General features: G+C 36.3%; 1 protein-coding gene across 1 annotated transcript in view; it reads right to left on the bottom strand.

Annotated features, from left to right (window-relative positions):
* LOC121428832 (translocating chain-associated membrane protein 1-like) overlaps positions 1-3,745 on the bottom strand; it is a 49,131-nt gene extending 45,386 nt beyond the window's left edge. Inside the window, exon 1 of the mRNA XM_041625701.1 lies at positions 3,508-3,745. Coding sequence (XP_041481635.1) covers positions 3,508-3,639 — 132 coding nt within the window. The 5' untranslated portion in view covers positions 3,640-3,745. The remainder of the gene's footprint in view (positions 1-3,507) is intronic.
* Between the last annotated feature and the right edge of the window lie 9,182 nt (positions 3,746-12,927).

Here is a 12,927-nt window from a genome sequence, read left to right as displayed (position 1 = left end):
GGGTACATTTGCCTCTGTTTAGTTTAATCTTTGTACCAGTTTCATTCTCGAGTAGTTTTTTGTTTAGTTTTTTTTACAATTTGGAAAAATATTCTCTGAACACTTTTGTGCCAGCTGAATATGTGTCATCTAATATAGACACAGTGTGACGTATCATTAACAGAAAAAAAGTAAATAGCATCAGATGAGGGCTTTATTGCAACAAACAAGTTCATTAATTAAAATTGCATGAAGGGTGTATGTGCTATCTGTTATGTTACCAGAATAATCTGAAGATTCGGACACATCAAAGTTATCACTATCAGTCTACGCAGACAATATTGAAACCATGAGGTCATAATTATTAAAATAGATTGATTTATCTCTGAAGCATTTAATTTTTAAATCAGTTTGTGCTTTTCTTTTTGAAATTTTTGCAGCTTCTAAATTTTTATTGAAAGTGTAACCCACAACTATATTTTATCTCTACTCATATCCTATACATCAGACAGTCAAAATTTCAATCATGTTAATTTCATGATTTACATCAATTGATTATGGGCAAGTCCAAGAAAAGGTCACCATGAAAGGCAAAATTTCATTTTTAATTTAAGAAGTTATCTTTGGTGGGGTAAGAAAGCCCAAATGTTGAATTTTAAAATTTCATTAAGAAAAAATTGATAATATGCATATTTATGCTAATTTGGGGCACCTAATTTGCATAATCAGTAAAATGGGCGTTACGTATGGGACAATTAGAAAAACTCATAGAAAATGAAAACAAAACTTCTGAGTTTTAGTCATAGGTGGGACATGGACCCCCTTACATCTTATTACTTTTGGCAGAAAAAAGTGGTGTCATCTAATTAATTATGCAAATTAGGTCTTGTCCAAGGATGGAATGTCCCATACGTAACATTTTGAGGATGTTTTTTTAAGTTATTTCTCATAATACAATACTTGTATTGTTGCATCTCTGGGAAGTTCTAATTTATTAAGTATGAAAATGTTTTACCACAAAAAGTTCCAAAAATGGAGTTTACTTTTTAATTAAAAGTAAATTAAAAAATTGTTACGTATGGGACAACATGTTACGTATGGGAAATTTACACACAATGTCAATGGGGAGATTTGTGTACAAAGTGAATGGAGAAAAACAAATTTGAAGAGTGCTCTAAAAACTGATTATTTACCTTTTCTTTAGTTTTTAAACACTGATTTGTTATGAATACTGATTAATAATACAATTGAAGCCAAAAAAAATGTGAAAATGGAAAAATATGAAAAAATAAAAACAATAGAAATACATAATTCATAAAACCATGAAAAACAAGGAATAAAAAGGTTGAAATGGCTAATTTCCCATTCAGTGATATCAAATATGTCTCAGTAGAACATTTAAAAAGAAAGAAACTCTTTTGTTATTTCCATATTTTAAATTATTTCAATTTTTTTAATTATGGGGAAAATTGTGTACGTTCTCTATGGGGACAAAATGTCCCATACGTAACCGTCCCATACGTAACATGTCATTAATTTGTTTCATTAGAGTCTGTAATTAGAGGGATTTGGCTTATGACATGAAACTTGCCATAAATATACTATAGTATTGAGACTTAGCCTATCATACTAAGTTTCAAGTTGTCAAGTGAAATACTTTCAGAGAATTCTCAACTTGAAACAAATGTATTAAAAATTGTCTTTTCTCTGCGTCCCATACGTAACAGCGCATCTTTTCGCTCTAAAAGGTCAAGATCAAGGTCATATGTCACAAGTTTTTGCATGATTATTCTTCTCCTAGATGTCTACCACCATGAGGGTATTCAATCTAATCAAAGTCATTTAACACTATTTTTCAGGTCATTAAAGCCTCTGAAATGTCCCATACGTAACGCGCGCGAATTCTTGGACTTGCCCTTATACTAATTAGCTTAATTAGGTATCCTTTAAACTGAAAAGTTCAAATCTGACCCACTCATGATTGAAGAATAACCCAGTGAGCCACAAAACTATTACATATTTAGGTACTGTGATTTTACACATTTAGTTTCTTAATGAAATGAAAATTTATGCTCCCCTCGTCATGCTCCCCTCGTCTACCACCATGCAAAAATGGCCAATTGATGTTACATAATCGCTAATTACTGGTAAATGAAGTAATCTCAAGTATTTATTTATCTTTCAAGTAATTGTTATAAAGATTCCCTTTAATATGATACCAAATATACCCATGTAGCACATGTATTTCAAGTTTTATACCATTTATTATTTCTGTGATTGTCGTGCAAATGTAACGATACTACCTATTTGCGGGCCCAACATAAAACGCATGGCCATATAAAGGTGCCTGCTTATTGAGAGACTTAAAAACTAACAAAAGTAACTTAAAAACTATACGATGTCGTATGGGAAGCCAGTGTAACGATTCAAGGAGTGGTTGAGACGACTTATTTTTCTAAAAGTGTTCAATAATATACAAATAAAAATGAGTTCAACGGACAGAATACTTCATTATTTCATCTTTAACCGAATGAAGTAATCAAGTATTCTGTCCATTGCAATAAAAAAAAATCATTATTTGGCTTATGTGACAACTAAAAATTGATATTTTTCATATGAAATTTAGGAATTTCTATGCAAAACATGCACAGCGATCTCGGTCTGTTGTAGACCAAAAGCTTCGGTTTCTGTTATGTTGGCTGTTCAGCTGAACTCTGTTGGCTTCACTCACCAAATACAGAGACTGAAGTTCTAGCGCGATCTATACAGGGGACTCAATGGCCATGTGTTTATGTACTTAAGATCGGATAAAACGGGGAAGTGAATTTGCGCGACAGCCGAGGTAAGTCACTGTTTTTGTTCCTTTTAACTTGATTTTTATCTGTTTTTTGGCAATTAATGCCAAGAGGGAATATTAATTTGCATTTTGGTCACGTTAATTTTCAAAATTTTTATTCATTAAAGAAAAAATTGAAGAGCTCGACAGGGGGATTTTGCATTGCAAGTCCCCTATGGTGGCTGCACGATAGAGAGCCGTCTGTGTACGAGGAGAAATTTAAAAACTCCTCGAAACAGGCAGCTGCCAGCTGTCTACGTCATTACAACATGTACACTGCCATCCCTGGTGACTGCAGCTAGCAGCTGCAGCGTACAAAATACAATGGACAAAATGGTATGGATCCAATATTGCTTGGTTGATGATCATGATGATGTTATTGCAAAATGAAAATGGGCTGAATACTAGATAATAATAAGAGACAGAGACCGAAGTTTTTCTCTAATTCTAAACATAACCAGGCATAACCTCGTTCATTGAATGAGTGGTTTGTGCAGGCTCCACTCCACTTCATATGCATTTTTCCCACCTTAGTATCCGAGCGAGTTCACCACCTTGATCATGATGTTCGGGTAGGCCTAGCCTAGGTGGATCGTCGGGTAGCGGTAGTGAAGTGGAGCCTGCACGAACATCACTTGAGCCAGGCTGAGCCTTGGCTTTGACTTGAGCCTTTGACTTTTGAGGAAGCCTACCTGAAACATAAGGCCTACGAGAATGACCATTGCAATACAAGAAACGATGTCGGCATGATTCTGGATGATGAATTCATGACTGAAGATCGGAGGATTTTTAGTGCTTCCAGTTCGTCGACTTCGAATCGCCATGATTTACAGGTGAAAATATCGATTTTGTCACGTATCCCCAGCGTACTGTACCTTCGCCACGTCTACCAAGATTAACCGTATGTATTGGTAGGTTATAACTTGCTCGCATATGGCTAGGCTGCATACACATCGCACCTAGCTGGCGCTATACCAGTCGACGCAAGGTCGATATATTTTTCGGAAGGCATTTGATTTGACACTGTCTATTTCAGAGGGAGTTAATTATGTACAGTGCGCCCCCCCCCAAAAAAAAATATACGCTTTTGAAATGGCTCCAAAATAAAAAGGTAGAACTTTGGGGAAAAAGACTTACATGTATGGAAAGCCAATAAAGTCAACTTTCAAATGACACCAACAAGTTGGAAAACTATTCATGCTTGAGCGAGCACTGCCCACTGAAACAAAGGGTATGAAAATTAGGGCGGGCTGGAATTAGCCTTCCAATTTATTAGAGGCAAATCTTTTCGAACTTGCAAAGTTAAGGGCGTTGTGATCGGCGTTGTGATAAATTAATGATCAACCGTGACCAGTTTATGTTGCTTAAGCAAGTTTTGTAAATTATTGAATTTAACTTTAATTAATTAGTGAACACAAATTACACTTTTTTGGCAGCATTTCAACTTTATCATCTGGATCTCTTTTGGGGCAGAATTTCAACTTTATCATGTGGATCACAGCAATGTGTTCATGGGAGCCGGGGGAATTGGGGGTGAGATAGCTAGACTTAGGTGGGAGAAATAGCTTGATGGAATAAGGGTCAACAGAACATTCAGCCCCCGCCTCCTCCCTCTTTCCCGCCCTCCCCTCCTGTTGAGAGACTGATGGCTATTGTCAATATACGTGAAGTCCAGAACAGAATGTTGATTAGATTAATTCTGAGTTGCGGGGTCATCAACTTTTTCCTATCAGTCACTTAATCACCAATATATCAGTAAATCAACTCATTCAATATGCAATGCCATCAATTAAACATTCATTTTTTTTCAATAAAATATTTCATTAATCATCATTATCCTTTAATTTCTTGGTAATCATTTATCAGCCATCGGTCACTTGGCAGTTAAGTTATAAATAGGCTACAATCCAGGAAGTGAGACAGAGAAAGAGAGGGAGGGGGGCTTGGAAACGGAGTTGGAGAGGGGGGGAGGTACATATGACTTAATTTGAAAAAGGGACACAACGAAAAAAAAAGAGGAATGCCCTTTTATCCAAGTCTTAGCATATCTCGCCCTCTTGCTTGTAACAGGTACCATCACATGACTCTGACTCTCACGAACACATTTCTGAGGTCCACAAGATGATATATGCTACACTGAAATTACAATTCCTGTTGACTCATGCATTTAATTTTAATTTAGTACCTCATGAAATTTGCCTAAGAAACCAAAACTTATCTCACTCATTAATAAGCTAGACTAACCACAAAAAAAAACTGTAAGGCTAATTCCTGCCCAGCCTTACCGAACTTATATCTCTCAGGAGGAGAGAAGCGGGGGGGGGGGGGTGAGATGGAGAATGGGGTTGCTAATTGTTCTGTTGACCGTTATCCCATCAACGTACTTCACCTACTTAGGTCCTATCTTACCCCCTATTCTCCTGACTCTCATGAAAACATTGTTGAGATCCACATGATAAAGGCAAAATGCTGCACTAAAAATTGCAATTCAAGTCACTCATGCATTAAATTTAATTTTAATAACGCATTAGATTTTCACAATCAACAAACTGATCACAACTGATCTTTAATTCACCAAATAGCCCTCAACTTTGCAAGTACCAAATGAAAAAAACCTGAAAGAAATTGGAAAGCCAATTCCGGCCCACCCTAATTTTCATACCCTTTGTTTTAGTGAGCAGTGCTCGCTCAAGCATGAATAGTTTTCCAACTTTTTGGTCTCATTTGAAAGTTGACTTTATTGGCTTTCCATATCTATAAGTCTACTTCCCCAAAATGCTAATTTTTTTATTTGGCAGCCATTTCAAAAGTGTATAGTTTTTTGGGGGACGCAGTCCGGGAGCAAGGACTTGTGAAAATCCACACCACAGAAAAGGTTTGCATACCATATACTGATATAGGCAGTTAGTATGGACCCTCTAGATCACTGCTAGGTAGGTAGTAGTCCCAATTGTGGTATCACTTTTTACTTCCGTTGAATTTAGAGAGCGATGTAAAATACAAAAATATGAAGAAGTTAATAACTTTTAAGGGGAAGGTGAAATGTAACTTGCCATATTTCTCCGCTTATTATATATGTCATCAATACGTCATTCATGTATCAAAAGGTTGCTGGGTGACGACTCTAACGTTACAGCAACATTCAAAAGTGAAATTGAGATATGAAACCTTCAAAATAGGAATACACTAATGGCCAGTGTCCATTTCCATCTCAAGTAGATATGAAACAAATGAGTCGATAAAATGATTTTTGTGGTTAAATATGTCGCTCTATAAAACTATATTTGGATTAAATATGCATTATTCATATCATGATGATCGAATTTTTATTTTTTTTTACATTTTTCAGATAATATGTTCTAACTAGCTTGCGGGCTACTAACTGTAGTATTTACTTATAGTGTCGTTAGTTTGGGATCCAACGCTGCTTAAAGCAATTAGAATTACTTTTTTACTGGCAATATAATCTGATCCAAACCAAATTCATTACCACTGGCGTAGAACCCCGCCCTCAAAAAATAAAATGATGGGGCAAGACATGGAGTATGGAAATCACATTTAAGGAACTGTGCGCGACCGAAGCGATTGAGTCAAAAATTACGTTTTAATACACCAATATGTTTTTTGACAGATTATTAATGATTATCCAGAAAATATAATATTTCCTCCTTTTATTTCTTCTAACTTCATTTTTACTGTCTTGAAATTTGTTTAGGTGTCAACGGCCCTAAGCCCCCCCCCCCCGTTTTTTCCAGCAGTAGTCATTGCTGAACATCATAAAATGTAAATATTTCCAAGTCTTTTGCCCCCTCATACTTTTTGTTTATATACCCCCCGGCCCCCTCGAATAAGTGGCTCGGTGTAAAAATGGCAGAGGTAAAATGGCAAAGGTAAAAATGGCAAAGGTAAAAATGGCAGAGGTAAAAATGACATAGGTAAGAATGGCAGAGGTAAAAATGGCAGACTTAAAATGGTAGAGGTAAAAATGGTAAAAGAAAAAAAAATCGCAGAGGTAAAAATGGCAGAGTTGTAAATGACAGCGGTAATGATGGCAGAGGTATAAATGGTCAGTCTTAAACCCCCATGCCAAAAAATCCAAAATCCCCTCCATGCATACAGTAAATTAAATAAGAAAGGTTCTGAGAAGAAAATTGAAATTACAATGTTTGATTAATGGAAAGGGTAACATTTTTAAACGATACTGTAGATTTTCTATACCAAATTTAAAATACTTGAGCTGATATTTCTTATTTTTTTCCTGAACTTACATGCACGGCCTTCTCATGTCAAATCGCTCTTCTAATATTCAAATTTGAAGCACATTTTGGCCCCCAAGTATACCTAATTCATTACAGGAAATTCACACTGACATAAAGTTTATTGTAGAAATAGCAGAAAATAATTAAAATGATATTGGTGGGGGTTTTAGGGAATCTATCAGAGACTAAAAAACTATTAGAATTCTACATTTTAACGGTGACGTCATTTCCATAACACAAAGGTTAGCAATTGATCGTAAGCTTGATTTTTACGATGGTTTGTACATTGTAGTCAATGGAATCAATCGTGGAAAAATGTTTTACGATCATTGCTAAATTTTGTGTTACGGGCCCATGGTGTAATAAAAAATATAAATGAAATGTCATTTTCTTAAAAAGAAATGAAAATGTTTTATTGTACCTAAGTATATTTACATACGAAATAATTTCAAATCCGCTCCTGAAAGAATTTCATATATATTTTGGTGCCTTAAAAAAAGGGGCAGCTGCAATAAAAACAGACAAAGAGTACTTTTGATGTTGTATTGCAAAAAAAAAACTGACACAAGGCTTCGGTACATAGGGTTAGGGTTTAGGGTTAGGGTTTGGGGTTACTAGGGTTAGGGTTTAGGGTTAGGGTTAGGGTGAGGGTTAGGATTAGGGGTTAGGGTTAGGTATAGGGACACTTAGCGCTAGTGGCGGATCCCGCCACCCATTCTCCATAGACTTTGTACACACACGTGTTATACGTATGGGGAAATTCGAAAAAAAAGTATTTTTTTAATATTATTTTTATCGCTATTAAATGGTGTAAAGACCTCGATCTATGGACATGATGGACATGAACGTATTGATGTCTCAACAAACTAATATAAAATATAAAGCCCAATTCCATCACTCTAATTTATGGCAACGCCCTTCTGACAAGATAAAATGTTAGATGAACATGAATTACAAAGGTATGATCATTTTGAAGTTGCTGGAAAGGTGTGATTAATGGCAATGAAAACAGACAAAGAGTACTTTTGATGTTGTATTGCAAAAAAAAAACTAACACAAGGCTTCGGTACAAAAAACTAACACATGTCAATTTAAAGGCAATGTGTTTTTGCTGAGCATAATCTTCCTGTTCGGTAGATATTAATTGTTTAATGACTGACTGTAATTATGACAGCCGAATAAGAAGGTTAAGAGGCCTAAACTGAAGAATAAGAAATAGAAGTGAAATAAGGGGAAAAATAAGAAGAAAAATGGTAAAGATGTTGGTATGAATATGAAGAAACAAAATAACACTTTTTATTCCTTCTACTTATGTTTTTGATTGCCTGTAAAATTGTTCTGAAAGAAACACTTTATTTTACTAAATGGATCATGAATCCAAAAGTTCAAGTTCTACAGAATCTGTAGTAATTGATGGATGATCACTATTCTTTCCAAGGATATGCCTAATGTCATGAATGACAGACAAGAAACATGGTGGCGCTATTTATTGTGGTCCTTGTTCACGTGTTTATATTTTTCGCTGCCTTTTCCGTGTCTCTCTCCTTGTCCTCTTTTACTCTTCTGTTATATTGTGTATAATGTATACATCATTATTATCATTTGACTCGCATTTGTTTTGGTATTCCTTGATAAGAAAGGAAAAATAGATGGAAGTAAAAGTTTATCATTAAAAATCTAGACGCTTCCATTCTGGATGTATTCATTAATAGAATGTATGATATTTAGTATTACTTTCCTTATTTTCTTGAGAAGAAACTGTTACATGCCAAAAATTATACACCATAAAGTGGAATGATATAATTCTTGGTAGGTTTTTTGTTTAATCCATGGGCGTTGTTTATCAGGTTTTGGATATTATAACCCTAAACTGAATGTTTTGTTTAGGTAATAACTTCTGTAATGTATCTTCATGGTTAATCTAGACTTGTATAAATGCAATTACCCATACCCATAACCCTATTTTTAGTCAAATTTTGTATGTAGCTTCCAATCATAGTCGTTGTGTACACACCCTCGATTGTTTCCTTATATATGCTGTAAAATCATTAAAGTTTCCATAATGTAATTTCAATTTATATACTTACCAGTTTTGTTTTTTTGAGTATCGATCGGATACAAGTAATCTTGAGTTGTTCCGAAAGTTCAAACAAGCAAACCCTTTAATCTGCAAATATACAAAGAATATTCAAGGGGTCCCTATGGAAGCTTAAAAGTGCCACCGAGATGTTGAGATAATTATCTCGGGAAGTCGACATCTTGATAGCAAAAGATAAGATGACGAGATCCCAGATCTCATCATGTCGACATCTTTTAGAAGAGATGATGAGATGACAAGATCCCGGATCTCATCATGTCAACATCTTTTAGAAGAGATGTTGAGATGACAAGATCCCGGATCTCATCATGTCAACATCTTTTAGAAGAGATGTTGAGATGACAAGATCCCGGATCTCATCATGTCAACATCTTTTAGAAGAGATGATGAGATGACAAGATCCCGGATCTCGTCATATCGTCATCTTTTCGAAGAGATGATGAGATGACGAGATCCCGGATCTCATCTTGTCAACATCGTGTAGAAGAGATGATGAGATGACGATATCCAGGATCTCATCATGTCAACATCGTGTAGAAGAGATGATGAGATGACAAGATCCAGAATCTCATCATGTCAACATCTTGTAGAAGAGATGATCAGATGACAAGATCTTCGATCCATGATCATGTCATCTAATCATCTCTTCTTAAAGATGTAGACATGACGAGATCCAAGATCTTGTCATCTCATCATCTCTTCTACATGATGTCAACATATGAGATCCGGGATCTTGTCATCTCATCATCTCTTCTACAATATGTCAACATGATGAGATCCGGGATCTTGTCATCTCATCATCTCTTCTTAAAGATGTTGACATGATGAGATCCGGGATCTTGTCATCTCATCATCTCTTCTACAAGATGTCAACATGATGAGATCCGTATGGAAGCTTAAAAGTGCCACCGAGATGTTGAGATAATTATCTCGGGAAGTCGACATCTTGATAGCAAAATATAAGATGACGAGATCCTGGATCTCATCATGTTGACATCTTTTAGAAGAGATGTTGAGATGACGAGATCCTGGATCTCATCATGTCGACATCTTTTATAAGAGATGATGAGATGACAAGATCCTGGATCTCATCATGTCAACATCTTTTAGAACAGATGATGAGATGACAGAGTCCCGGATCTCATCATGTCAACATCTTTTAGAAGAGGTGTTGAGATGACAAGATCCCGGATCTCATCATGTTGACATCTTGTAGAAAAGATGATGAGATGATGAGATGATCTTGTCATCTCAACATCTCTTCTTAAGATGTTGACATGATGAGATCCAGGATCTTGTCATCTCATCATCTCTTCTACAATATGTCAACATGATGAGATCCGGGATCTTGTCATCTCATCATCTCTTCTTAAAGATGTTGACATGATGAGATCCGGGATCTTGTCATCTCATCATCTCTTCTACAAGATGTCAACATGATGAGATCCGGGATCTTGTCATCTCATCATCTCTTCCAAAAGATGTCAACATGATGAGATCCAGGATCTTGTCATCTCATCATCTCTTCTAAAAGATGTCAACATGATGAGATCCGGGATCTTGTCATCTCAACATCTCTTCTAAAAGATGTTGACATGATGAGATCCGGGATCTTGTCATCTCATCATCTCTTCTAAAAGATGTCGACATGATGAGATCCAGGATCTCGTCATCTTATCTTTTGCTATCAAGATGTTGACTTCCCGAGATAATTATCTCAACATATAGGTGGCACTTTTATATGGAAGCTTAAAGGTGCCACCGAGATGTTGAGATAATTATCTCGGGAAGTCGACATCTTGATAGCAAAAGATAAGATGACGAGATCCTGGATCTCATCATGTCGACATCTTTTAGAAGAGATGATGAGATGACAAGATCCCGGATCTCATCATGTCAACATCTTTTAGAAGAGATGTTGAGATGACAAGATCCCGGATCTCATCATGTTGACATCTTTTAGAAGAGATGATGAGATGACAAGATCCTGGATCTCATCATGTTGACATCTTTTGGAAGAGATGATGAGATGACAAGATCCCGGATCTCATCATGTTGACATCTTGTAGAAGAGATGATGAGATGACAAGATCCTGGATCTCATCATGTTGACATCTTGTAGAAGAGATGATGAGATGACAAGATCCTGGATCTCATCATGTCAACATCTTAAGAAGAGATGTTGAGATGACAAGATCATATCATCATCTCATCATCTTTTCTACAAGATGTCAACATGATGAGATCCGGGATCTTGTCATCTCAACATCTCTTCTAAAATATGTTGACATGATGAGATCCGGGATCTTGTCATCTCATCATCTGTTCTAAAAGATGTTGACATGATGAGATCCAGGATCTTGTCATCTCATCATCTCTTCTAAAAGATGTCGACATGATGAGATCCAGAATCTCGTCATCTCAACATCTCTTCTAAAAGATGTTGACATGATGAGATCCAGGATCTCGTCATCTCAACATCTCTTCTAAAAGATGTTGACATGATGAGATCCAGGATCTCGTCATCTCATCATCTCTTCTAAAAGATGTCAACATGATGAGATCCAGGATCTCGTCATCTTATATTTTGCTATCAAGATGTCGACTTCCCGAGATAATTATCTCAACATCTCGGTGGCACTTTTATATGGAAGCTTAAAAGTGCCACCGAGATGTTGAGATAATTATCTCGGGAAGTCGACATCTTGATAGCAAAATATAAGATGACGAGATCCTGGATCTCATCATGTTGACATCTTTTAGAAGAGATGATGAGATGACGAGATCCTGGATCTCATCATGTCAACATCTTTTAGAAGAGATGTTGAGATGACGAGATCCTGGATCTCATCATGTCAACATCTTTTAGAAGAGATGCTGAGATGACGAGATCCTGGATCTCATCATGTCGACATCTTTTAGAAGAGATGATGAGATGACAAGATCCTGGATCTCATCATGTCAACATCTTTTAGAACAGATGATGAGATGACAAGATCCCGGATCTCATCATGTCAAAATCTTTTAGAAGAGATGTTGAGATGACAAGATCCCGGATCTCATCATGTTGACATCTTGTAGAAAAGATGATGAGATGATGAGATGATCTTGTCATCTCAACATCTCTTCTTAAGATGTTGACATGATGAGATCCAGGATCTTGTCATCTCATCATCTCTTCTACAAGATGTCAACATGATGAGATCCAGGATCTTGTCATCTCATCATCTCTTCTACAAGATGTCAACATGATGAGATCCGGGATCTTGTCATCTCATCATCTCTTCCAAAAGATGTCAACATGATGAGATCCAGGATCTTGTCATCTCATCATCTCTTCTAAAAGATGTCAACATGATGAGATCCGGGATCTTGTCATCTCAACATCTCTTCTAAAAGATGTTGACATGATGAGATCCGGGATCTTGTCATCTCATCATCTCTTCTAAAAGATGTCGACATGATGAGATCCAGGATCTCGTCATCTTATCTTTTGCTATCAAGATGTCGACTTCCCGAGATAATTATCTCAACATCTCGGTGGCACTTTTAAACTTCCATACTTTTAAGCTTCCATACTTTTAAGCTTCCATAAATCCGGGATCTTGTCATCTCATCATCTCTTCTAAAAGATGTCGACATGATGAGATCTGGGATCTCGTCATCTTATCTTTTGCTATCAAGATGTCGACTTCCCGAGATAATTATCTCAACATCTCGGTGGCACTTTTAAGCTTCCATAGGGAAGTCCTAGA

This window comes from Lytechinus variegatus, chromosome 1 (genome assembly GCF_018143015.1).
Source record: "Lytechinus variegatus isolate NC3 chromosome 1, Lvar_3.0, whole genome shotgun sequence".
NCBI classification, from domain to species: domain Eukaryota; kingdom Metazoa; phylum Echinodermata; class Echinoidea; order Temnopleuroida; family Toxopneustidae; genus Lytechinus; species Lytechinus variegatus.
Note: the sequence above shows the minus strand (reverse complement) of the source record. Positions and strands in the feature narration are given on the sequence as shown.